General features: G+C 44.4%; 1 protein-coding gene across 3 annotated transcripts in view; it reads right to left on the reverse strand.

Moving 5' to 3' along the window:
• Positions 1-16,870, reverse strand: part of KIZ (kizuna centrosomal protein) — an 880,037-nt gene extending 863,167 nt beyond the window's left edge. For 2 of the 3 annotated variants that reach the window (XM_086927510.1, XM_086927509.1), the window contains exon 1: positions 16,681-16,862. In XM_086927510.1, the coding sequence (XP_086783636.1) occupies positions 16,681-16,787 (107 nt within the window). In that variant the 5' untranslated portion in view covers positions 16,788-16,862. Of the gene's footprint in view, positions 1-16,680 lie in introns of all 3 variants that reach the window. The other variant, XM_086927508.1, reaches the window with a different exon arrangement.
• Between the last annotated feature and the right edge of the window lie 10,584 nt (positions 16,871-27,454).

Here is a 27,454-nt window from a genome sequence, read left to right on the forward strand (position 1 = left end):
ATGGGTCTTACCTGGAGGCGAGAGTGTCTCGGTCTGGATCGAGGGGATCCGGCGATCTGTGTGTGACTGCCCAAGGACTGCAAACAGAGGGAAAGGAGGATGAATCTCCCGAACCAAATAATGGTCGGGCCAAGTCATTGCCAATATATACAGTTTTACCTGAATCAATACTCCGGTGGAAGGGGGTGTCACACGGTAATCAATGCTCTTTGGGATTCCGGCGGTCGGGGACCTGTAAGGAGAGCGGTTCAGTGAAGTCCGGTCTTGGGCTCTCCTAGCAGGGGGGGCGGGGTAGAGGGTGAAGAGGAAAAGACGGCGGAGCTGCTAATAAATCCTACCTGATTAGTGTGTAGGATCCAGTCGGCGTCGCACAGGGATCGCCGCAAAATAGAGAGGTCGGAAGCAGGGGACCTGCAATTGAAAGGTTCATTGAAAACCAATCTGTTAAATATACGGACCGGTGAATAAAAGGAGTAGCCTCAGGGGTTACCTGAAAATTATGTAGAGTCCCAGCAAGCGTCAAGAACCGGTCGCATGGGTCAGTTCAATCGGCGGCCGGGGACCTGAAATAAAGGCAGTCTGTGAGTGCCACTCTAGCGTATCCGTTAGTGAGAAGGGGGTTGAAGCTTATGCCGAAGTTACCTGCTCAGTTGTTAGGTGGAGGAGCGCAATCAATGCAGTCTGGCGAGCTGGCCAAGGGTCCGGGAGCCTTCTGATAGCGCGTAAGTCGCTTGCAGGCAAGAAGCGCCGTCGGTATGCGGAAGTGTATTAGGAGGAGTGTGATGATAGACACAGTTCTATTCAGCTGTCAGTGACAACTCCCCCCACCACTCTAGCTAGGGAAGGCCCATCAGCCTGGTGATGTGCCATCAGTATATGCAGTGCACACCTCAGCTCCCTTTGTGTGACTGTCTAGAGTGAATGCACAAACAGCCCAACTGTCATCTTAACCCAGATGTGCATTCAGAGACAGGTAAAGGCACAGTATGGTTGAAGTACGACAATGCCAACTTTCTAAAAGTGCCATATTCAGAACTGCAATTCAAAAACCAACTTTACTAAAAAGATGTATTTTTTAATTGCGAGTCCAGAGACATCAAACTTCAATTTTCTATCAGCTCCTAATTGACAGAGAGACTTGTAACATTTTAAAAAACAGCTCCAATGCTAACTTTTGGGAGAGATAGACTTTGCTGTAGTTAAAAATGAAATTAGCAGTATTTCACTACCAGGACATGTAAAACACAACAGTACACAACAGTATATGTCCTACCTTTTTATTACACTGCACCCTGTCCATAGGGTTACCTTGGGCCTACCTTAGGGGTGTCTTATATGTAATTAAAGAGAAGGTATGGGCCTAGCAAGTGGGTGCGATTGCCAGTTCGAAATGGCAGTTTAAAACTTCACATACAGGCACTGCAGTGGCAGTTCTGAGACATGTTTGCAGGGCTACTCGTGTGGGTGGCACAATCAGAGCTGCAGGTCCACTAGTAGCATTTGACTTACAGGCCCCGGGCACACATGGTGCACTGTACTTGTGAATTACCAGTAAATCAAATCTGCTAATCACGGAGAAACAAAATTCCATTACATTTTAGACAGAGAACACTTGCACTTTAGCACTGGACAGCAGAGGTAAAGTGCCCAGAGTCGTAAAATCAGCAAAAACGAAATGCAGCATATAGTAAAAAACAGGACGTCAGAGGAAAAAAAGACAGGAATCCATGCCAAAAGATGCCAGGTCTAACACAACCTAACCTTCTTTCAAAGTCACTTGCCATTTACCTTAACATAAGTTATTTTTTAGGCTCTCATTTAGATATTGTTGAAAGTACAAAAAACAGACACGTTATTTGTGTGTAAAGGTTTTTAATTCACATTAACACTTCTCAGTTTTAAAAGAAACATACGGTATATACAAACCATAATGCTACAATGCATTGTGGGAAATCCATGTTAGCACTTTCAAAAAGCTAGTATTAACTCTGCACCCAAAAATACACACGCAAAAAATAGAGTGTTAATTTGTGACAATAATAGACATTCCAGTAGCGATGACACAATTATTGATTTGTGATATTACAAAAAAATTACAAAAACTATAAATGAGAGGGCCCTAGCCTGAAACCTGCGCCGGTTTGCACTGTAATTCACACAATGCATGTAGGTATCATAGTCACTATATTCTAAGACAACGCCCAAAATAACTAGGTAAAGATTACAATAAGAATTGTGAGGCTTCAGAAATACACGGTCGGATGGGAGGAGAGGGAATGCTCTTCAAGATTACTGTATAGAGCTCTGTTTGAAAGCATCTGACCTCCCTTTTCCAATATTGGCTCCAAAGGATGAATAAAAGCACAGCATCCTTCAAAGACCTCAAATGAAATGAGGAAAAAAATCAAAGGGTGCTCCGTTTTCATAGCAACCAGAATCCCAACCTGATGTTTTCCAAAAGCAAAAGCGGCGACAGCAATCAGAAGCTTCAGAAGGCAAATCTTAGACTGTCAGTGCCAGCTGGGATCAGCATTTACAGACCGCCTCACGAGTGCCTTGTGTTAAGCAAAAAGAGTGGAGGTGGGGGACTGACTGTCACAGCACACTTCAGGCATACAACATGAAGACAGGAGAGCACAGAATCAACACGACTTGACACCATCCACTGGCAGGAGCAGGAGGGCTCACTAGTTATCCAACCTCTGATGAGAGAGTGGGGTGGACCCAATGGGGCCAGGCAGTGTAGACCAATGGTAAGAATAGACGCAAGGTGTACATTTCTACTAAAACAGACACACTGCTACGGATAAGATTAATTTGTGTCACAATTTCGTTGTTTTGGCGACCAAAATCAACATACAAAGCGACCAATTCCATCATGGAAAATGTGTATTTCCACAACAGGCAAGAGCTAACGAAAGGCACAACTAGGAGATGGGAAATGTGCAGAGAATAAAAGAGGCATAATGGCTTCCTGACAGGCTGTAAAGACACACGATGCCGTAGGAGTCAGGTGATCCCCCGGTATGGCTAATATCTGACTGCACGATCATACCCACTTGTGTAGGGGTATTGCTTTTGTAGGCGCACTCACCAACCTCAGGCAGAGATGATAAATGAAAGGCCTTTGTTGCTTTGTGAAGCTGTAATTAGCCCACGTTAAGTGGACTAGCGCAGAGTTTCCAGACAATCTGCGGTGGCCATGAAAAGAATAATGGCTTGGTTACAGGTGGGAGGCTTAATTGAAAAGATAGACTATGAGACGGGGATTAAACAATAGTATGGGGAAGGATTGATGCTTGGAGAGGGGAAGGGCCTCACAAGTGGGTCAAGATGAGCGCGGGAGAAAAAAGGCGCGATGGGGCCGAATCATGTGGGCTGCAGCTGGAGACTGGGGTGTAGGCCGTTGCCAGGCGGTTGCACGGTACAGAAGGGATGATTAATGCACATGTTCACTGCATACTCAGAGTCTGTCGCGCGCTTTCATGGCAAAATGTAGGGTAACCCCATTGCTGCACATTTCTTGGTATTGTCAATTCATTTAGAGATCTGTAGGAGAGCAGAATATGTCCTGTTACTTGCTGCTTAAGATGTCCACTAAGCAGAGGAAATAAAAGCGGGAAAATGGGAGGTGACCGTGATACCATTAGTTACTTCCCATTCATTTACACTGAAAAGTAAATCTGGAAAAATACGGAGCAGTAACACTATCACCACTCTATGGCATTTCCTACATATTTTGTCCAGGCATTAGATCAGTGGGACTGTCATAAACTAACAAGGGTACACCTCATTTCTAAAATTACAGAAATTTCACAGCAGTTAGATTGGGCAGGTGGGAAAATGCTTTGAGTGGCCTATTCTTTCCTTGCAGCTCTACTGGCAGGGTTGGATTGAGACTAAAAATCGCCCCGGGCAAGGTAAAAAAAAAAAAGTGGCTGACATGTGCCTATTGCCTTTCCGCAAAACGCTGCTTCGGCGAAGTTTTATAAAAACGGGTGGAGGAGGGGATTTAGAGAGTCCTCTGACAGAGACATGTTTTCTTAGCTTTACTTAGATAAAAAACACACCTGAAAAAAAGTGAGGTCACTTCTGCTCAGGCCCCCTGCCCCCGCTCAATATACATACATTAACGGGCCGGACCAGTGTGAGAAAGGCAGTGACACATCTGCCCGTTGATAAAAGGAAGGTAATGAACGCCCATCTGCCTCCAGAAAGGCCACTCAGGAACCCACTGGGCCGCTGGCGGCATCCGAACAACACAGACACTGCCCAAATCGGCCCCCCCAGGCTGCCCAAAAAAGCAGTCCACAGCTGGAACTCGGATACCAGCCCCTCGGCCATTGCCCGAGTGCCCGCCTTACCAATCCGACCCTGTCTACTGGGATTTATTTACTTTTTTTTATTTTTTTGTATTTATATAGCGCAACACTCATCCCGAGGGATATCCCGGCGCTTAGAAAGCTCCCTATCTTTTCAACTGGAAAACTGACAAGAATTTAAGAATAAACTGCCGAGAATTACTTAACCTTTCAAAAAACGTTTTTCGATTTTTTTCCTAAGCCATAGGTGGTTCTTGGTCAGGCGAAGGTCTAAAAAAAGAGTATTCTGGGCAGCTGCCAGATGCAAAAAAAAGAATGGTCACCTGTTTTAACTTTTTTTTATCAGTTTTGTCTTGGTGAGCAGCAGGTTTCGTGATCAGAGTTTGTGTGTCGGAATATAGAATTCCATTTTGTCTTGAAGAATTTCAGGCCCAGTATTATACAGTGACCTTTGTGTATGGCAAAGAAGCCGGACGTTGACCCTTTTCCTTACTGGCAGCCAATGTAGGCTGGTTGCCAGAAAGGCTAAAGCCATGCTATATCTGTGCAGATTACAGATCAGTTTAGCAGCCATGTTCTGGATTACCTGGAGTCTAGTAAAGAGATATTTCGCCATGCCCACATACAGGGCATTGCCATAATCCAATATACTGGTTATCAATGCCTGAATTATCATTTTACGTCAATCAACTGCTAGCCACATGAACAGCTGTTTTAGTAGTTTGAGGGTGTCATAGCATTCTCTGCAGGTGGCAATAACTTGTTCCTGCATTGAGAGTTAGTCATCATTTATGGCTCCAAGATCTTTTGCCAATTTCTTGGGATTTGGTGCTTCTCCTAAAGCAATGTTTCCCAAACTGTGGTCCACGGACCCCAGGTGTCCCTGAAACATTCCCAGGGGGTCCGCAGGCAGCAGTTTTAACAGCACTGCAAAGAATCCTGTTTAATTAGCAGTTTTCAAAGGACAATAAAAGTGTCAAGATAACGCCAGTGATTAATGTCCCTGCTGGAGAGAGATGAGAGTTTTGTCCAGTAGCAGCTTTGACTTATCTGATGTAGCACAGAGGGTTAATATGCCTACTGCAAAGAACGTGTACCATGCATTTAAAAAAAACAGTATTTTATATGCATAGGTCAGAGGGTAACTGCTTTTGTCAGAGAGATTCTTTTGTTAAAGTGCAGTTCAAAAGTGACAATAGTAATCTAGAACAGTGACATATAAACTGTCAAACAGCTGCTTGCAAACTGCAAGATACAAGTTCTTGACTTGTGTTTTTTCCCAGTCTTTCATTATCCTGATGCTGCTAAAAGGGTTTATTTGGGTGGAAATACATTTTTATTGTTAAAGTCAATGCTAACCACTGTGTTATGTTCTGAATCCTGAGTTTGTGCTTCTCCAGACCAAGCACTCTTTAAACATGCCTACCAGTATGAATGACATGTGAGTTCTACACCTTGTAGTCTGATTTGCCTTATGTAACATTTTCTATACACTGATTTACACGTATGATTCACTGTCTCTATATGTGTGTGATGTAAATTGCTCTGACATCCTACAATGGTATGAGAGATGCTATAAAAACATGAAATACACGTGAGAGAGGGGTTATGGAGAGATGAGAATCACTGTTGGAGGGTGATAGTGGGGGAATCATTGAAGAACCTCCAGAAAGATTTTTGTATTCTGGTGCATAGTTAGATCTTTTATTTACTATTCTTTAAAAGCTAATACAATTAAATATATAATGATAAATGTGTTGTAGACTGCACCATTGTTTCCTAAATTTCTTAGGGGGAGAGCCTCCCAAAGCCCCATTTGTAGTGGTCAGGCTCACTAACTGCACTTGGTGTGCACCCTATGGGGACTGGTCTGAAGTCATTTGCCAGGGCTGCTTTGGGTTTGCAGTCTGGCCCTGGCAGGAGCAGGAGCCTCGTACTGTGAAATAAAACCAACCATTGAAAAGTTAGTCACAGAGATGCAGCACCAACCTTCCCAATAACCTTTTTCGTATTCTTGCAAATTCTTTCAATATAAAATGCAACAGTAGTGGTGGAGAGTGTTTTCATCCTACTTGGCTTAACAACACACTCCAACACTTCAGAAACGCAGGGCTGCACCATATGTACCAGAATATGGTACAGCCCTGCGTTTCCCCTGCGCTGGAGCTACACTTAACATGGGAACATTGGTTATGTGCAGGAAGGGGGACCTTCCTGTACATTAACAATCTTGAAATGTTGTTTTGTCACGTCAATGTGTGCTACTTAATGTAGGACACATTGAAGTTACAAAATGTTATTTTTTTTTAAAGATTGTTGATGTGCAGGAAGGGTCACCTTCCTGAAAATAAACAATCCAATGCGTTTTGCAAAAACAAGGAGAAATGAAGCATTTCTCCTTGTTTTTCCAAGTTAAGTTCACTGGCCTTAATTTTGGCGTGGACTCCTATTTACGCTGCCCTTGTAAATAGGGGGCAGTGTCAAAATCAATGGGTGTTGCAGGAGAAACACCCACTGCCCACCCATTTCACGCTAAGCATTGGGTGAAAGGGGGTCTTATTTAAAAGGCACCGTTAAGCCACGCTAAATGGCTTAACGTTGCCTTGTAAATAAGGCGAAGCCCCTATCGCCACGGGACGTCTCAAAAAGGAATGTTCCCATGGTGATAGGGGCTTGTAAATATGCCCCTAAAATCATTATTAATTCGAGTATTTGTTTTGTGTGCATACGTGTGTTAATTTTTTTTAATTACTGTTTTAATGTTTGAAATTTAAATCCTACAAATTGCTTGGGGGTCCCCGGCTTCCAGTGGTGACTCAATGGGGGTCCGCAGGAGTCAAAAGTTTGGGAACCACTGTCCTAGAGAGTTAGCCACCAGGATGAATACCATATTTGATGAGCTCCACCAAATTTTAGGATTTCAGATTTCTCAACGTGAAGTTTAAGACAATGCTCTGTCATCCAATCTGCGACTTCTAAGAGGCCGTTATTCATGGTGGACTTGAGTTTCTTCATGTTTTTCACCCATGGAGGCGACCAGCTAAGTATTGTCCACATGCGTGCATATTTTGAAGCCCCATTTCCTTACAATCTTTGCTAGAAAGGAAACGTAAATGTTACGAAGAGTCGGACTCCAGAAGGAACCTTGAGGGGCTCTGTATTTGGATAGATGGGATTGAGATCTGATAGTATTCAGCTGGACTGTTTGATTTCTATTCTTTAGGGACAATCCAAATCACTGTAGAGCTTTAGAATGGAGTCCAATTTGATCGGAGTTTCTTGATATATAGACTATGAGAGACGGTGTCAAACGCCACCGACAGGTCAAGTAGGATGAGGGCCACTGCTTTTTCCTAATCAACCACTGACCTGATATTATCCAAAACAGCCAGAAATGTGGTCTCGCCTCAAATCTTCGCTCAAAGGCCCATTTGGGAGGAATCCAGCAGATTATTACTTTCTGAAAAGCAAGTTAGCGACCCATTCACTACTTTTTTCAGTATTTTGGACATGAATGGAAGCAAAAATTCATTCCCGGTTTCTTGGTCAAGGTGAATATTAGCACCTGCTTCCAAGAATCTGGGTATATTGTCTCTGGCAAGGATTAGTTAAAAACATGGGTAAAGAGTGGACACAGTACAGCAGATAGTTTAGAATAGATAAAATGAGGGCAAGTGGAATGAAATAAACCCGCAGAGGGTTCTATGTGAATGTTCCAAACCTTTGCAAAGACAGACTCCATCTGCTCTGGTCTCGGATAAACACACTAGTGACCCTTAAAAATAAAGACATACAGACTAAGACTAGTAAAACTTTTACCTTATCTAGAGTATGTTTAGGTCTGGCCCTTAGCTGGGTAACCAGACTATTGTTTTTCCAATACAAATCATACATAATATGCACACCTAGAGGGGCTTTTTGTCAGGGGGCTTCATCCATTCGTCTAAGTTGACATTCCCGTTTTGCTCCTGCTTAACACAGTATGAGGCAGCCCTCTTCATCCATTGGCTCCCTTCACTTTCCGCAACTGCATAAACCTGTGCAGACTGTTAACATCTGCCTAAAATCGTTGATTTCTCTTCACTGACAAATCTGGTTCCAAGAGTGTTTTGCTTTTTGATATTAAATTTGAATACAATCTAATTATGTTGCCTACCCTCTCCATGCCCAGTTAGATGGTGCTTTATTTTTCTGTCTCCTTTTTAAAGTTGCTGTTATGAAGTGCTCAAGTGGCACTTTAACATTTTATCTGCTTGCAGTTTAAGTGCTTGTTTAAGTAGTGATTTACTCTGATCTTATTCACAAATAATAATAATAAAATGAATGGCACAGAAACCCTTATTTAAATAAAAATGTAAAAAAGTTGCATCAGGGAATGCTTTTAAATTTATAATTTTTATTGAAAGTATATGACAACCACTTTTAGGTAGCGTATTTCTATCTTTTTATTTTTACGGCATAGGCTTGCAATAAAAAAAAAGAAATCACCATTGCACCAGCTTGACATAGCCTGTACTACTCACTTTGCCAATTCTTGTTTTCTTCACTTTCTTGGCATTCAAAGCTAGAGGAGTCAGGAGCAGACCACTTTACATTGTACGTGACCTATGCAAATACGACAGGTTGTGCTTAGCATAGGAGGAACGGCCAATATGTACGCAGCATTTAACTATTGAACATGCTCTTACTAGTATCGGACCATCCATTTTCAACACCATGGGGCCGATTACGATACAGCACGTAAAGGTTCCAACTTACCTTCTGAGCCTTTACTGCCGCATGGTAATGAGCCGTTCGGTTTCCTTTCCGACCACCTCATTACAATCAAGGAGGTCAGAAAGGAAACCGGGCAGTCATTCCGACTGGCTTCCAAAGGGCTCGGAGAGCCCATCCACCAGCTGGAATGCGGCATGTAATCTCAAGAGCGGCTCTTTCCATCCTTGAGATTATGATGCAGGCTTTCCGACATGGTTTCCATGCCGGTCTGTCCGACATGGAAACCATGTCGGAAAGCATGTTAGGGGGCCCTTGGACCCCTTAGGTGCAGGACCTCTGGTTGGAGGCCGAGGGGGCACTGTTGATCCCTGCACCTTGTGGCAGGCCCCTTCACGTGCCAGCCACGGGGTGCAGGGATGAACCGCACCTCCCATTTTACTATTGTAGGATGCATTACAGCCGGAATTCATGGTCTCATTGTAAAATATAGGAATGCGACCGAAAAGTGTTCGATCGCATCCTAATGGGGCGGTCGGGATCGCCGATCGGGTGTTGGTCGGTGCCATGACCGATGCAGTGTCGGGCGGAAGTAATTCCACCAAACATCGTAATGACCCCCATGTGTGTTGAAGTTTGTTAACATGAACTTGGGCAGATAAAGCTCCTTCCATTTGCCTAGATTGAGTTTTAGAGCTCATTTACCACATGTTAACTTTATATGGTAGGCCACTGTTTGAAGAACTCGTACATTTGGATCACATCAGATATGAATACAAATTTAGCTTGAGATTCTCCACAACCTCCTTTGTGAATTTCATAATCTGGCGATCATAAGTCCCTTTCAGAAACTGCTGTTTTTACAGGGAGTTAGACTTTAATGTGAAGCAAAAAAACTCTTTGAGGAGTCTACAGATGCCTGTTAAGGAGGATTTTTATTTTAACAACATGAAGAAATATCATGAGGTATGTATTTGTTTTATCCGTGGCAGGAAGCCTAATTCGGTATTCATGGAGAGTTACAAATTAGGATCTGATAAATAATGTTACATACTTTGTTTCTGAAGTTTCAATAAAGCTTGAAATATGTTTATCTCTTTCTGAATCACGAGGAAGGGGTGAGAAAATTAGAAGTGAGAAGAGGTTTAGACATTCAAATAATTCAGAATGTCCTGAAAACGTGATTCGATTTACTGAGTATGACAGATGTTGAGTGAAGTCATTAAGGATCTAGGGTACAAGTATGATTTATCTACTGGGGACTAAAATAAAAAATATATTAGAGTGACTGCCTTTAAGTTAGATGCTTGTTGGAACTCTATGGTCCAGGAGTGCGAGTGATGTAGATGATCCTTTCTTGAATTCTAAACATTTCATTCAGAAGGTATGTTGACGAAATTAAGAACTAACTGGGGCCAGTTGTGATTTGTTCTCTGGGAATACTCCTCCTATTCTAATAACCGTAGGGGTCGGAGGACCTAGTCAATGTGCCAATACAAATTAGAAATCCAGTTAGCCTGCAAACTATATACAACCCAAGGAGCAATATTATGTTTCCTCGTAACAGTCAGTCCCACAAGGGTTGGGAACTCCCTCTGTGCGCTACAGTACTCCTCATTGGCAGGTCCTCCTTCCACATGCCATCCAGCAAGCTCACGGAGGTCACCAAGGGAAGCAGTGCCCTCCTCAGTGGGCTGTGGGGCGGCCACCTCAAGTGCTCCATCCACCTCACTGGGAAGACACTACGGTGCTAGTTTCCTATGTCCTCTGCCTTTCCCCTGCTTAGCAACTGGCTGGGCCACTGTTCCAGACTCCAGCTCTTTTTCACTCCCACCCTGGGCAGCCATGGACCGTGTGGTAGAACAGATTCACTCAGGTAACCCCAACATCTCCATAAGAGAACTTCTGCTCCACTTCCTTCCAGGTAGTGTGCTCAAAGTCATTACCAAGCAAACAGTCAAAAGTTAGGGCATGGCTCACAGCAACCTTCAGAAGAGCTGAACCCCTCCCCCAATCAAATTGAACAGTCACAGGATATTGGCCCTCTCTATTGCCAGCTACCACAACACGGTGGAATGCATTGGAAATCACCTGTTCTATGGACACCAGCAAACTCTGTATCATAGTCATGCTGGCACCTGTATCTCTCAGAGCCTCACCTCATTGCCCATCAATGGTGACACATTGCCTATGCTTTGTAGTATTTGAGGGTGCAAGGATCTTAGGAACCATTCACTATCACCCAGGGACACTAGGGTAACCCCACTAAACTCCCCCCGTTAACTGGGACAAACTCCTCCCCCAGCAATATATAATAGCCACCCCTGGAATGTTTTCTCCAGTGGGGAGTGTTGCTCTTTTTGGACACTTAGAATTCCCTTTGTAGTGTCCATACTAAAACCACTCATAATTCTTTGGAGTTTTGAGCTGTTGACTTTTGTCACAATCCTTTTTTTACGGGGGCCAGATTGAGAATGAGAAGCAGACCCTTTCCAGTGAGTTGGTTTGAGGGCCTTTACATAACTCTGTATTTATTATCTTCCAACTACTTCTTCTGGTGGGAACCCGGACCACCCTTTTGGGATTCCCCCCACCCCCCACCTAGATGCCTTCTTGTACTACTCTGGTGTGACCCAGATATCCGCCCCCTCAGCAAGTTTTCTTGGGTCAGTTAACTTCCTATCAATGAGGTATTGGACAGCTTTGGAAAACAAATATCAAGCATGAGCTCCTTTAAAAGTAAGTTGAGCAGCCCTTAATAAACATCAACCTTGCTGACCCTCACCCAGCCCTTCAGTGCCTTGCTGACATAATCCAGGAAATTCACCCACGTTTGTGATGAGATCGTGTGGCTGCCCCAGAATCTGAGTCTATACCTCTCAAAGGGTCAACCCAAACTTACTGACTAGGATGACCTTCATAGCAGTGTAGCATGTCAGATCCTCTACCTCTAGTGTAAGGAGTGTGCTTCTTCACACTGTGGGCATATACCTCCATAAATTACCACCCCAGAACTCCTCTGGGACTGTGTGCTCTCTTAGAGTCACTGGATAGGCTGCAAATCATTTGCCTTGGTCATCCCCCACAACATAACTGGGCACCAAATCCTTGGGTATGAGGACTCATCAGTGGACACTTGGTATGCTGCCACCACTGCTGGACCCCACTTGTAGGGCTCTAATGTCCAGCTCTTTGGGGTTGGCACATGTGTTAGTTCTTCTCCTCCATGGCCAGCCTCCTCTCTTCTCGAGCCTGCTACAATTTAGCAAACACCAGCTTGAGCTTCCTTAGCTACCTCCTGTCTTCTAGCTCCTCCAAGGACAGGTTGTTGGATGAGACACTGCCCCCTTCTCTGGGAAGTTCACTGCTTCCAGCACATTGTTGGCCCCCTTTACAGGCAGTTCCAGAGTCATATCAGACTCCAGAATCAGGTCATCCTCCTCCACAGGAATTTCCTGCTCCTCCTCTGGACTGCTCCCCTACAACTAGCTCTTTGATCAGGCCCTCAAGGCTTTCTGCAACTCCACCTTCCGGGTGAAGCCTCTTGTAGAAATTTGAAAACCCTTTCCAAAATCTCATAGATAAGGAACAGTGTGGATCTCTAACCTGGCCAACACAACATTAATTCCTGCAGGTGCTGCTTCTCCAGAGTGAGACATAATTTAGCAGAAGAAAAAAATAGAAAGGCCTATCAGGGAGAATTTTAGAAAATTCGAATTGGTCTTAGTATTCAGTTGTACAGTGTGTACCGTGGTCATCCTTTTAGACAGGTATGTAATGCATAAACAGTTAATAAAAAAAGATGGCCTTGGCGTGACTCACCAAATATAGTTTTGGTGGTAAACACAAATTGCACTGCATAACAGGAAATATCCAGTGAACTTCACAATATGCTGTCTCCTATGGGATGCTGAAACGAGGAGGGCAATAGTTGGAATTACTTAAAATGTCACTCCTTTGGGTGAAAGTAGAACAGAGGTCAGGGAAGCTTACTGTTTATATGATCTGAGGCGCTCCAGTGATTATGATCTCCTGTGTCGCTGTTAAAACTACAATGGCATGGAGCATAATGGGATCTTGGACTCACCCACTCACACTCTGTACTGTGGAGTGCAGTTGGACGTGCTTTCTTGAAACTAGTAATAAACAATGGGCTCACCTATATCAGGAAGGAAAGTGTTGTCTTTTCCATTTGTATGTTTGTGCGTTATAGAACAACAATGTGGCAGACCCCTTTCCGTCTATTTCAAGATTCAACATCAGATTGAGCTATTTGCTGATATTGTTATAATAGTGCATCATAAATTATCTACATTTGCAGTTTGTCACAATGTGTATGTATCACATATGACTTAGGGTATACAGCTATTGTTGTAACAATGGTTGTCATGGGGTGCTCTTAAGAAACATGAGAGGCGCTATTTGAAATGGAAGGGGTCTGTATGGCCTGTGAAAACAGCAGTGAGTTCATAGTTAAGCTAGTCATAACAACGATGTTTCCATATACAAAACAATTCTGTGTAATCCTTGTGTCAGTGCATCATTGCTGCCATTTGCAATTGATAACAACAGTCCTCTATTATTCATATGGTAAATGACACAGTACACATGGATATTTTGTGATAACCGGGTACTTCCCTGGCTGAGCATGCATTCCTATATAGGACATTTCTAATACAAGCGTACAGTTATTTTTTCAGAGTCACCAATTCATCATGATCATTTAAACCAGTGTGGGCTTTGTGACGTTTTTCAGTAAATTTGACTTTGGAGCTAGCTAATTGGTATTCGTCCCTCCCCCTGTGTTCCCTCCCCCCCCCCCCCCCCCCCCCAGGATGATGGTATATCACAGGCAGTATTATCTAACGGATGGATGTCAACTGCATTTTTTTTGGGGGGGGGGTGGATTTTTACATAGGGTGAACTCGACCCAAAGGTTTCAGATCGCTTTACATGAGCACCAGTTGCGTTACAGATAGATACATTCATTTTTGTTACGCAAGTGGAGGTTAAGGGATTTGCCCAGAATCACAGGATGTTTCGGGCCCATGCCGAGACTAGACCCCAGTTCCCCAGCTTTGAGATCAACCGCTCTAGCCGTTAGGCCGCATCCTTTTGTTTTGTGTTCATCATAGTGGTGTACCAATGGTGCCATATGCATATAGTATATAATAAGGGATATGTGTCGTGCGATCTGTTTTTTAAGTCTTTGGTGGTTTTTCCAAATGTAATATTTGTTACAGGGGCATGCAAGACAATACACCACATTTTTAGAGTTGCAATTGGAAAAAAAATGTCAGTCTAATGGTGATTTTGCTTATAATTAATTCTTTGAATTATCTGTGAATTGGTACACTTGGTATTGACCACATCTGAAATTACCCTGAACAGGTGGGAGACCGAATAGAATGATGAGATCTTTTTAATTGTTTTTCTAGCAGCCCTCACTAGATATTGGTGGCTGTTCGTATCCCCTTTGAAGGAAAACATGGATCTTGGTAAATGAAAGTTCTCTAACAGATTCCAATTTTTTTGCATAATCTACTTGATTTTATTAGCTTTACAGCTATAATTAATGACATATGTGAGGGGAGTAGCATTTTCTCTACTTTTAGATTATAGTATTATCCCTCTTGGTGTGAACCAGGCCCTTTTCATAGAGGTCTTCTCCAATTTCTTAAGAGAACCTCTGTGGATTGATTTGTTACATAGCATGTTGGCAATCTCAAAGCATTTGTCCTGGTGTGTACTTTTTCTACGAATCCACAGAAACTGACCATAAGATAGGTTATTTTAATGTTCTAGGATGTGCACTTGTAAAATGCAAGAGTGTGTTCTTGTCTGTAAGTTTGGTATAAAGATTTATTATCAGGCGCCCACTGTCATTTATGACCCAAAAGTCAAGGAATTTGAGCTTAATATATTCTGAACTGATGGTAAATTTGATATCTTTAGAACGATTGTTTAGCCAACTGTGAAACTCATGATTGTTGCCACTGTATAACGATTTCGTTTCACAAAATGGCATGTGGATGTTAACTATCTCTGGAGTGGCTAAGCCCCACAGCCACTCCTTTCATTAGCAGGAAAATGTCAGATTTGAACATGAAAATGTTTTTTCAAAGATATTATGGCTACGTGAACTAGAAAGGCAATGGGGACGTCATGTTGGGCCTCTCTTTTGTTGACAGTGTCTTCAATTACTGCTACAGCCTGAACTTGAGGAACATAATACATTATCAAAACTCACTAGTATTTTGTTGTGAGGTTCAAAAGGATAATCTTCAAATTTTTATATAAGGCCCACTGAGTTTCTGATGTAAGCTTGAGATATAAATAAAAAAGGTTTGAAGAAGAAATCAATATATTGTGATAGAGGCTCATGCAAGGAGCAGCACCCTGAAATTATTGGCCTCCAAAAGGTTTTGTGGTGCACTTATGAACCTTAAGCAATACATACTTTATAACGGGATCTTTTTTGTCTAAAAAGTGAAATCCTTTATTGCTTATCCAATCAGGGTGCAATCCCCATCTGCAATGTATAACATCTGATGCCTGATTTCAGTGAGGTCAGATGCAGTGATAACGTAAAGTATTACAGAGGTGTTTTAGAATTTCTTTGTCATAAGCTGCACAATCCATACTGAGAAGTCCCCATCCCTTATCAGCAGGTTTTATAAAAAATAGAGGATTTTTTTTGAGAGTGCATTGAGCGCTTGTGTCAATCAAGAACATATTCATCCAAAAGCGGCTCTTTTTTTATGTAGGGAGTATCGTATTACTAAGTAGGCGCCTTTAATAAAAGGTACCTAGTTACACTTGTTTGTCTACGCTTTTTTTAGAGAACCCCCTCAAACCTTGTTATCCAGTTAGCACCCCTATATATGTTGGCCCAATTGTGAAACCGTTTCTGCGCTTGAAGAATATCTGCATGCACTTCCATATCTACCCATGTCATACATACCAACACATCAGTCTCAGAAGGGTGACTCACAATTTTTTTTAACCAAATACAGCTTTATTAAAGCTAACTCGTGTTGAAAATTGCCTCCAATTCAATGCATGTCAAATTCCCCAGACTTTTTTTTTAAACATCCCACTTTCTTGTTTCCAAATGTTGGCATTATGCGCATGGTGTTTTACTTCCCTGTGCACATGGAGAAAGCAGGCCTGTCTGGAAGTGTGTGTGTATACTGGAAGAAATAATTTTGAGTGCCTAGCATAGTTTAAGCGCACATGACAATACTTCATAACACCTACTGAGATTCAGAGACGGGGCGACTATACTTTCCAGAAAACTTCATTGGTGTGAAATGCATTCGGAAAAAAATAAACTATCAACGAGTCTAACTAAATAAATAAGGCGTCTTCTGCTTACTTTGGTGTGTATATGTTGAAACGTGGGGATCAAGTGAAATATGGAGGTCACCTCCCTCGACATGCCATAAATGGCACACTACGTTTCCTGCTTTAGGCATTTCGTCTAATCATGCGTTTAAGTCTAATTAGTTTCACTGAAGCAAACTAACCCTTCATCCTTTCAATGCATTTAAGTGGTCATAAAAAGCAGGACTGGGATCAATTGTCCAGACGACAAGTGAGGAGGTAGCTACTTTAGGTGTGATTGCAACAAAGCTCCCCTCACCTGTCCCTCAGATTCTGCTGTAAAGCCCCAATCCGCTGATAGTAGTCGCTGCCCGCCGGTGGCCTCCGCTGCCTCCGCTCTCCCGTGACCACAACCGGCTCCATCATTAGAGTTGCCCGCCCGTTTAACGTAACCCTGTTCCCAAGCAACACCCTAACATGCACCGCTAACAAAATATTGTGCTACTTACATCCGGGTTGTCGACAGCCTATCACATGGCTGAACATATTCTGCGAGTCGACTAAGAGGGTCTGACAATATGCAAAGTTACCTAGGATAGGAGCATTTGCAGCACCTCAGCCAATCTTAGTGCGCTGAATACTTTTCCGACGTGCTCATTGGCTATGGATTCCGCACGTGCCTGTAGTAAATATTGTTCTAGCGGTACTATGGCAGATGGCAGGGGACTTCGTTCTTTGGACTCGTAGCGGGCTGGATTTTATGTGACCAGTCCCTTGAAGTGATAGCCAAGATCCAGGCATTAGACCTCCCGGCAGAAGCAGCTGGGCCACCTATATTCAGAATGGGTCGCGGCGGTAGAAGGGGCTGGCGATGCGGTAGCACCGTGGAAGATCGGAGAAGATTGTTAAGAGATCATATTTTCAAAAGCAAAAACTGGAACTAAAATTGTGTAGAGGGCACTCCATCTGTTCAAATCATAATTCTGATGATATCGTACCTGCCCGTTATGATTTTTGTGTATCTGTGGCCTAACGGTCAGAGCTGCCGATTTTAGAGCTGGGTAAACCAGGTTCGAATCTCGGGTTCTGCTCAGCATATTGTGATGTTGGACAATGTTGTGTATTGCATGTATTTGAATTAGTTAGATGCCATAGATGTACTGTGTACCTTTAAGCTCACGTGTGGGTTTAGAAAATGGAATGTATGGTGGTGTGCTGTGTTCCAGGGCTGGATAGTTATCACTTGGTCCTGGGACTGTAAGCTGTTTACCTGGCTGTTGAGGAATGTACTTGCATAACATTATTGTGGAATGTGTTTTCTATGTTTACTACTGCACGTTACATAGCGTCATCTCCGAATGTTCGGAGATTACTTATGTGACGTCACCACTGTCACTCGGCAGACGCTGTGCTCGCCTTGCCGCTAGTGCCCATATTCTTCTGGCTCCTTGTGGGCCCTTGTGTAAAGGAAGCAGGTTCCAAGGTTACAGGAACAAACAGGAGTCTTCGTAGGTTGAAGAAAAGGTAAGTTTAATATCCAAGGAACAGAGCACCACAGGAGCACATCCACACACGGCAATCCTCAACTGTAGAAGTCACAGACCCACAGTTGAAGGTTGCGTGTGAGAGATGCCACGAGAAGCACAACACTTAAAAGTAAACACTGCGCGTGTAACATGAGAATGTGCACGAGCAATTAACAAACCATAACAATGAGAATGTATCTTACCAGTATCTAAGCACTCTACATCTTGTTATAAACCTGTAATAAATTAGATCTGAAATCTACTCCTGTGTCACCCTATCCTTCCCACAACAATTGGCGACGAGGGTGAGATCAAGGTCAACGAGGGCTCACAGGTACTATAAGCTACAGAGGAACATAGTGTAATATAAACTACATCATCGCTGATGATCCGGTAGCTCGCTAGAAGAATCGGAGGCAAAATAAGTGGAAATAACTTAACCAGCTGGTCGCGCAATGAAGCAAAACACGCAGGCTGAATATGCTTGGCGTCTACGCGATAACTATTCAATCCAAAAATTCTTTATTTCGGCCATTTGAGACCACAAAAGATTCATTAAAACATTTAATACACATCAAATACACAATAAAAACATGGCAGGGTGCATTTCACAACTGTTTCATTTCCCTGTAGGATCTGGGCATGAGGAGGCAATTAACTCTGCAATTAACAACGGCCCCTCGCGGCGGGATGCCTGGCTTTCACCTTGTGGATACCCTGCCGGGGTTATCTCACAGGGGAATACCAGGACGGGTTCCCTAAGCAAGCGCCGGTAAACCCACTGCGGGTAGCTGTGCTCTATATAAGCTCAAAATACAGAATACAAATACATTCAAACTCTATTACAGTTCATAAAACTTTTTACAGAAAATCAATCTTTTAGTATTTTTCCCCTTATCTACCACATGGCCATTAAAAACTTGGCAACTGCAAAAACTATATGAGGCAGGGTACTTGTCTTCAGAATTCTGTATGAGTGTAAGTAGTTTCTAATGCCCAAATTCCTACACAATGGCACTAGCCAGTATTTCCTTGGTCTAGAGTAGGCAGGGCAAAAAACAACACGTGTGTTTCGTCCTCTTCATTCTTAGTACACCCAGGGCAGAATTTATCGTCCCGCACTGTCCATTTGCAAGTGAAAGGTTTGAGGGGCAGGGTGCCTAGCCTCCATTGAATGAACAGTTTCCTTGCCAAAATAGGAAATATAATGTCCATAATACCTTCAAAGTAGTAAGAATTTTTGGTGTCCAGAAATTGTTCAGTTAGGGTGCTGACTGTGGATGCACACACAAGAGAGCCTAGACTTTTCTCCTTGAATATTTCAATGAGCCTTTTGCGTGGCACCCTTTGGCAACCGCTTTTAGGAACCTCCCACAACTCAGGAAGTCCCAGGCGATAGAATTCTCTTTTGATGTAAGCCAACCACGGGATTCTGTCATGCTGGTTAAGGTTCATAACATGCTTAAGGTCTGCCCTATAGTGGGCAAGTTCACCAGTGGACCAGAGCCTGTGCCAAAACCTCAACGGTTTTAGTGCCAATTCATCCCCTATTGAAGGGAGCCCCAGATCTAATCTTAGAGGTAGCAAGGGTGTACCTTGGGGTAGAACCAAAAGGCGTCTGAGGAAGTTATTTTCTACCCTGACAAGTTCTGTCCCGGCTTTGTGATCCCACAACTCACCACCATAAGATGCGGCTGCTTTGGCTTGAGTCTTATACATCTCCAAGGCTGGACTAATGGGTTTAAAGGTTGATGTATTCGCGACCACGTCACATAGCGTCATCTCCGAATGTTCGGAGATGACTTATGTGACGTCACCACTCTCACTCGGCAGACGCTGTGCTCGCCTTGCCGCTAGTGCCCATGTACTTCTGGCTCTTTGTGGGCCCTTGTTATAAACCTGTAATAAATTAGATCTGAAATCTACTCCTGTGTCACCATGTCCTTCCCACAACAATTGGCGACGAGGGTGAGATCAAGGTCAACGAGGGCTCAAGGGTACCATAAGCTACAGAGGAACATAGTGTAATATACTACATCATCGCTGATGATCCGGTAACTCGCTAGAAGAATCGGAGGCAAAGTAAGTTGAAATAACTTAACCAGCTGGTCGCACAGTGAAGCAAAACACGGAGGCTGAATATGCTTGGTGTCTACGCGATAACTATTCCAGTCAGCTGCTACGCGTGAAGCGTGTCGGGAAAAGCGCAGCTGTACTCTAACTGGTAATTGGATCAGAGTGCACAGACGTCATCAAGCGCGGCGTGCGTGCGGCCATATTGAATGTAAATAAACACTCTCTGACAGGATTTAGCGCGTACATATGCAGAATCAGATGTGAAATTGACTGAAACACATGCACATCTGAAACAGAGTGAAAGATAAAGCAAAGGCATAACGCTACGCGTAGGTGAGGTTCCGTGACAATTGTAAGTGGTGTTTTCGACTCGCACGAATATGGTCGAGTCTGGTATCTATGGACCGCAAATGACGAGTTTAGTGGGTGTACGCAGTTTTGCTGCGCTAACCTAAACCGTTCGTTTGTTACGTGGGTATTTCTATCTGTACCCACGGGTTCCATCTTAGATACGGCATCCATTTTGTCTCTTGCCCTCAAGTAGCCAGCGAACGGAAGCTGTCCGCTTCGCGACCCTGGGACTCCCAAGATATTTTCGGAAGACACATGTTCTTTGTAAGTGTCTCTATGATGAGGGGGGATGATACTGTAAGGCAGATGGCCCCGCTCGAGGCTCATCTCGCCGTGCCGGTTTATTGTCTTAGCCGTGCATCTCATTAGGCACGTCCCTTTGATGCCTGTATCTCGTGTTTCTCGATACCTCCCCTTTTTACACCCTTTCCGATCTCCCCACTGTCTCCGTCTTCCTCTACACCTGTCCTTGTTCCTATTTTGATCTGTTTTATTGCCGATTGGAATGCACTAATGTTGGGAAGATGGGTTTTTACAGTTGGGAACCGCCAAATGTTTCCGCACTTATGTTCCGGGCCTTGTGTGTATTAAAGTGACCAAAGCGACCCCTCTGGGGGATAATTGTGGGAACCGGGTCATAAACTTTTGTGTTCAATGTAACTCTATGGGAAAATCATGTATAAAAGGAGCGATCCGCAGAACCAATTTGAAGCAGTCACTCTGAACTACACTGGTTGTACTTCCGTGGTTTCTGTGTTTCCCTGCAGCAAATAAAGCTTGAATCTTTGACGCCGAAGGAAGTGTCCCGTGTCTCTGTGATTCGTACGCCGGAGCAGGTTACCCACGAAGGTTTCAGGTGTTGTGCCCTGGCACCGCTGGGTTCTAAATAACCCAGTCCTTCAGTTGGCGCCCAACCTGGGGCTGCATCAGTGGTACCGGTCCAAGCCCGACGATCGTGAGGAACTTCGTGTGAAATCTCCGAGGGAAGGTGCACTCCGCTTCATCGATCCTGTTGTCGAAATAAGTGGCCCGAAGACTTTTCCCGCGAAGATTCCCGCCTCCGGACGGCTGCGACGGACTGCTGCCCTGACTGTAGACCTGTTTTGGCGCCTGGCGTAGACCTTGGTAGAGCGAGACGATTGACGGGCCTTCCTGGTGACGCCATCGATCTTTGAGTTAAGTATTTGTGGGTCGCTCCCAGAGTTCTGGGTTGTGGTTGCTTAGTGGTTGCATGGTTCCATTGCATTTGTAGTTCTTGGTCCTTTGTTGTATTGTTTGACGACTGCAGCCGCCAAAAACCGAGGGTTTTTGCTCTTTGCTGGGACTTGGTAAATCCCGTAACCCTTGAAGTTTGTGAAACTCGGCTAGTGTGCAAGATGCCTAGTCGCAGTACTTTGTTTAGTTGTTTCAGACCTTGTGGTATGGATTCCCGACTGGAGGACTCGTGTCCGATACCTCCGGTTGGAACTCCGACTTATGAATTATACAGTAAACATGGGCTAGGCCCGATTACTTTTAATGATTACTGGATCCGTTATACGAAGAAAGGCGGTGTCCTTAGTTGGCCACCTCATGGTAGCTTTGAAACCCCGATTTTAGATAACCTAGAGGCTAAATTATTTGCGAAAAAGTCAAGGCCGGCCATGTTCGATGCCTTTCGGTTGTGGCGTAAAGAAGCCAAACAGAAAGAAATCAGACAGACTAAACGAAATCAGCGAGATAATGTTGCTACCATTGTAAAGAAAGCAGAGCAGTTTCAGCGTGATAAGGAGGTTAAGGAAAAGGAAGTGTTTGATAGGCTACAGCGTATGTCCATAGATAAATGCTATCCTGCTTTGCCTACGGAGTCGGATAAGAAGGAAGAACCAGTTGAGGATCCTTTAATGTCCTATCTTATGAAGTCGCCACCTCCGTATGTACAGGGTACCACAGTTCCTGTGCTTCCCCCTGTACCTGTTCCTGCACCTATTCTTCCTTTGCCTGTTCCTCAACCTGCACCCGTTCTTCCAACTGTTCCTGCTCCTTTACCTGTCGCTATCCCTACTGCTCCTCCGCTTCCACATACTCCTGCTCCCGCTACTGCACCTGCTCTGTTAACTCCTGTTGTTGCTTCTGTTTCTACTCCTTCACTTGTTAGTCCTGTGTCCTATACTTCCCCCTCTACTCGTAGTCGTAATTCTCCTCTTGCGGCTAGTTTCTTTCATTCGCTCGGACCTGTTCTTGGGTCCGCTGGTTCGGATGGTCCTCAGAGACGTAGTCAACTTCCTGGTAACAGAGAACGCGTTTCGCTATATAATATGGCGATGGGTTGGATGATGCATCCTCTCCGAAATCCGCCACGTGTTGTACTCGACACATTTTGTCAATTCAATATACCAACCCAGAGATTTGTGTTCGAAGAAATGTGTAAGGTCCTTCGCGATCAGATATCGGCCGACTCACCTGACGAGGTGCTGACCGCTTTGTCTGATCTACAGCTTCAGTTCTCAACTGGACTGATAGTGGATACCAACGTTCGACGTGCTGTTGAGCGGTTGCTATCTTTTCGTCCCACTCCTATACCCCAAGCCTTGTTTGTTGAGGATGTTGAAAGCCTGCCAGATGAATCTGGTCAATTTCCTATGCGCGAAGTTCCACCGGTATGGATGCCAGCTGATCCTAATGCTAACCCTGCGACATTGGCGCATTTCCAGAGAGTGTGGATACATCTCCCATGGAAACGCTCAGAAGTGTTACAGGTGAAACAATCTCTGCCTGACCCTCGTAAAAATCCTGCAGGGTACTACAAGGAATTGTCGCAGCTCGTAGACGCTACGATAATGAATCTTGCCGATATTGATATGTTGTTTGGCAATGTTGTACCGCAACCGGTGTGGGCTAAGATTCGTCAGGAAAACCATCCCAATGAATTAGGTGGTGATTGGGCGGCCATTATAGCGGCTGATGGGTTACAAACTGGTGGTGCTAAACCCGACCAGTTGATTGCTGCTCTCCCTCAAAGAATAATAACGTTAATGAAAACTCTTATGCCAGCTATGAGGGTAAATTGGGACAAATTATCAGCTTGTAAACAGAAGAAGGACGAGAGTGTCTCCGACTTCTTTACGAGGTTTGAGGAGGCATTCATCGATCATAGTGGTCAGGATATGAGCACTGAGGGTGGTCAAAGGTTGTTCGTGGATAAATTTGTTTCAAACTTATTGCCCGATTTGAGCAATAAATTAAAGAATTCAGAGAGTGCGTGGGCCGTTTCTACTTCAGCTCAGATATTGGCCACGGCACAATATTATGAGAATAGAGAGAAAGAAGAGAGCGACCGCGCTGATAAAAAGACGAAAGAGCTTAAAACTAAAGTGTTGCTTCAGCAAGCGTTTCCTCCACGTTCGAATCAGAATGCGCCCCAACAGAATAGATCGCAGTCGCAATCGAACCGATCACAACCTCGTAATGACTCCTCTTTCCAAAGATCCTCGTTAGGGTACAATCAATGTGCCTATTGTAGACAGGAGGGTCATATCAAATTCAATTGTCCCGTTCTGAACGATCGTAATAGTGGTAATTCATCTAGAGGAGGTCGTGGTGGTTCACAGCAGGCACCACGTGGTAGGGGTCGCGGTGTTCAAAATGATCGTTCAGATAACTCATCAAACTCTAATAACTGTTTTGATCAATGTGGATCATCGCAAGGGCGATCTGCGCAGTACAATGTAGACGATTATTACGTCGATCAGGGAACTGACGACAGTAATTACTAGGACAGCCTAAGACAAGGAAAGGGAGTGGTATCAGTTCCGGTTGATCAGAGAGGGCCTTACGTCGCAGTTGCTACATCGGGCGTCGTTGAGCCTTTTCTGTTGGACACTGGTGCAGCGAAAAGTTCCATTAAGCATTCGATACTCCCTGGCGCACCTTTGTCTGGCTTAACAAATGTTTCCGTTGGATTCTCTGGTGCCCCCGTTAGCAATCCAGTTTCGCGCCCTTTGCCCCTTACAATTGGGCCTCGTGAGCTAAAAGCTCCGTTGATTCTGACTACTGGTTGTGGTGAGAATCTTTTGGGCCTGGATTTGCTTAAACGTTTGTATGCAACTTTGTATTGTTCTCCTGCGGGTGTAAAGCTTACGTTGAGAGAGAGGGTTGTCTCTCCTATGTACTTATCTCTCGATAAGCTTCCACCGGAATTGAGTTCTCTTCCTGCGTCTTTGTGGGCAACAGGTCCCAATGATGTGGGCCTGCTTGACATCTCCCCTTATGTTGTTCAGTTGAAATCTAATGTGCGATTGCCACGTATTCCCCAGTATCGGATCTCTCTTGATGGTGAACGAGCATTGTTAGCGATCATCTATGATTTGATCGAGAAAGACGTTATTGAAGAGACTCGGGGAAACGTGTGCAACAGCCCTGTACTGCCCATTCTTAAACGTACTGATCCTTCGAAGCCACCTGTTTATCGTTTTGTTATCGATTTACGGGAAGTAAATAAAATTGTGATTCCTCAGTTCCCCGTTGTGCCTGACATCACGGCGCTACTGACTCTGATTCCAGCTTCAGCATCGTGGTTTTCGGTGATTGACTTGAAGAATGCGTTCTTCAGCATCCCGATTGCAGAGGAGAGCAGGGACCTTTTCGGTTTCTCTCTCGGTGGACGCAGCTTCCGGTTCAAACGCGCTCCTCAGGGCTACTGTGAAAGTCCATCGATTTACAGTCAAGCCTTGAAGGGACAACTGGATGCGTTTACGTTGCCGGCTGGTGCGGCCTTAATCCAATACGTCGATGACCTATTGGTGGCTGCAGATACTCAGGACGTTTGCAAAATTGCTACGGTGTCGTTGCTGCAACATCTCTGCGAGTTAAATCACAAGGTGTCACCTTCTAAACTCCAATATTGTTGTCAAGAAGTAACCTATCTAGGTCACTTATTGTCAAAGGAGGGAAGGCGGTTGACCCCAGAAACAATTGCAGCAATTGCACGAATGGCTGTGCCAAAAACCCAAAGAGATGTGCGTGCCTTTCTAGGTATCACGTCGTACTGCAGGCAATGGATTCCTAACTTTTCATTGCTAGCGAAACCATTAGTGGCTCTTACGTGCAAGGATGTTTCGACTCCTTTACCATGGACGAAGGAATGTCAGAAAAGTTTTTCTGAATTACGTGATTCATTGTGTTCGGCTCCTGTGTTAGGTACTCCTGACTATGGCAAGCCGTTTACATTATATGTTCACGAAAGAGAAGGTTGTGCGTTGAGTGTCTTAACGCAACCTTTTGGTGGTAAGCAACGTCCATGTGCATATTTTTCCTCGACCTTGGACCCAGTAGCTAGAGCATTGCCGAGTTGCTTGAGAGCAACAGCGGCAGCTGCGGTCTCCATCCGACAATCAGCAGGATTGGTCATGGATAATATGCTTACGGTGATGGTTCCGCATGCAGTCGACACTCTTTTGAATCGTACGAAAACTCAGCACTTGACGAGTGCGAGGTTGTCTGGATACGAGTTGACGCTGTTGGCAAGCCACATTCAAATAAAACGTTGTAATGTCCTGAACCCGGCAACTTTGTTACCAATTAGCTCAGAGTCAGATGAAATAACAGAACATGATTGTTATTTGAGGACAGAGGAGGAAACAAAAGGTCGAGTGGACCTTAAAAACACCCCATTGGAAGACCCAGATGGAACGCTGTATGTGGATGGTTCGTGTTTTAAGTTGCCGAATGGCGATGTGACTACTGCTTATGCTGTTGTAACGTTGAATACTGTTGTTGAGACTGCAAGACTGAATCAGAATTCTGCCCAAGCTGCAGAGCTGATCGCTCTCACCAGAGCGTGTTTGCTAGCGAAAGGGAAACGTGTGAATGTGTTTACTGACAGCCAATATGCTTTTGGCGTCGCCCATAGTTTTGGACGGTTGTGGAGAGAGAGAGGTTTTCTAACATCGCATGGTACGAAGATTCAGCATGGCCAGCTTGTGAATGATCTTTTGGATGCACTTACGTTGCCTAAGCAGGTAGCGATTGTTAAATGCAGTGCGCATCGTAAGGTGACGGATGATGTTGGTCGTGGTAACGCGTTTGCGGATGAGATTGCTAAGGAGACTGCCCGGAACCTTAGCACTCGAATGTATGTGACGAGTTCGGTTAGGTGGCCTATAGAGTCGAGTATGTGCGAAGACACTATTGAGAGTGTGAAAGAAATTCAGAAAGAGGCCACCGAGACTGAAAAGACGAAGTGGAAAGAAAGTACGGGAAAGTTGGATGCAAGTGGTTGTTGGATTGATTTATCGGATCAGAAAAGATGGATGTTGCCTGATGCGTATGTACTGGCCGTTGTGACAATGGCACATGGGTTAGCACATATTAGCGCGAAAGGTATTTGTAAACTGCTGTCCCCTGTGTGGAAGAATGATGGTATCACGAAATGTGCTGAACGTTTGGTCAAGAACTGTATGGTGTGTATGTTGTACAATCCTGGCAAGGGAACCCCAACTCCTCCTGGCAGTTTTGCTCCCCCTTCATGTCCCTTTGAGGTGATTCAATTGGACTTTATCCATATGGAGCGATGCAATAACCTGAAGTACGTCTTAGTTGTGGTTTGCGCATTCTCCCGATGGATCGAGGCCTATCCTCTCAAAGACAATACTGCTTTGTCTACTGCGAAAATCCTACTGAAGGAATACTTTCCTCGGTACGGAATGCCTAGAGTCGTGTGGTCAGATAACGGAAGTGAGTTTGTGGGAAGGGTGATGAAGAGTGTGTGTAAGGGCCTTGGGATTAATCAGAAATTCCATAGTGCCAATCATCCCCAGTCAGCTGGTTTGGTTGAAGGGTATAACGGCACCCTTAAACTGAAACTAGCAAAGATTCAGGCTACGACTGGTCTTTCGTGGCCTGACGCTTTACCCTTAGCATTACTGTCAACTAGGGCGACTGTACACTCCCGAGTAGGGCTTAGTCCCTATGAAATAGTGTTCGGTCGTCCTGCGAATGTTTGGGGGGTTCCTAGGCCAGGTATGTTCTGTGATCTTGAATATCCAATGTTGATCGATTATCTTCATGACTTGACTGCTAAACTGAGATTAATTCACCAACAGGTTCACGACGCATTGCCGACGCAGACGGAGGGTCCAGGCCACCAGCTCCAGCCCGGAG

Source organism: Lissotriton vulgaris, chromosome 6 (assembly GCF_964263255.1).
Source record: "Lissotriton vulgaris chromosome 6, aLisVul1.2, whole genome shotgun sequence".
NCBI lineage: Eukaryota > Metazoa > Chordata > Amphibia > Caudata > Salamandridae > Lissotriton > Lissotriton vulgaris.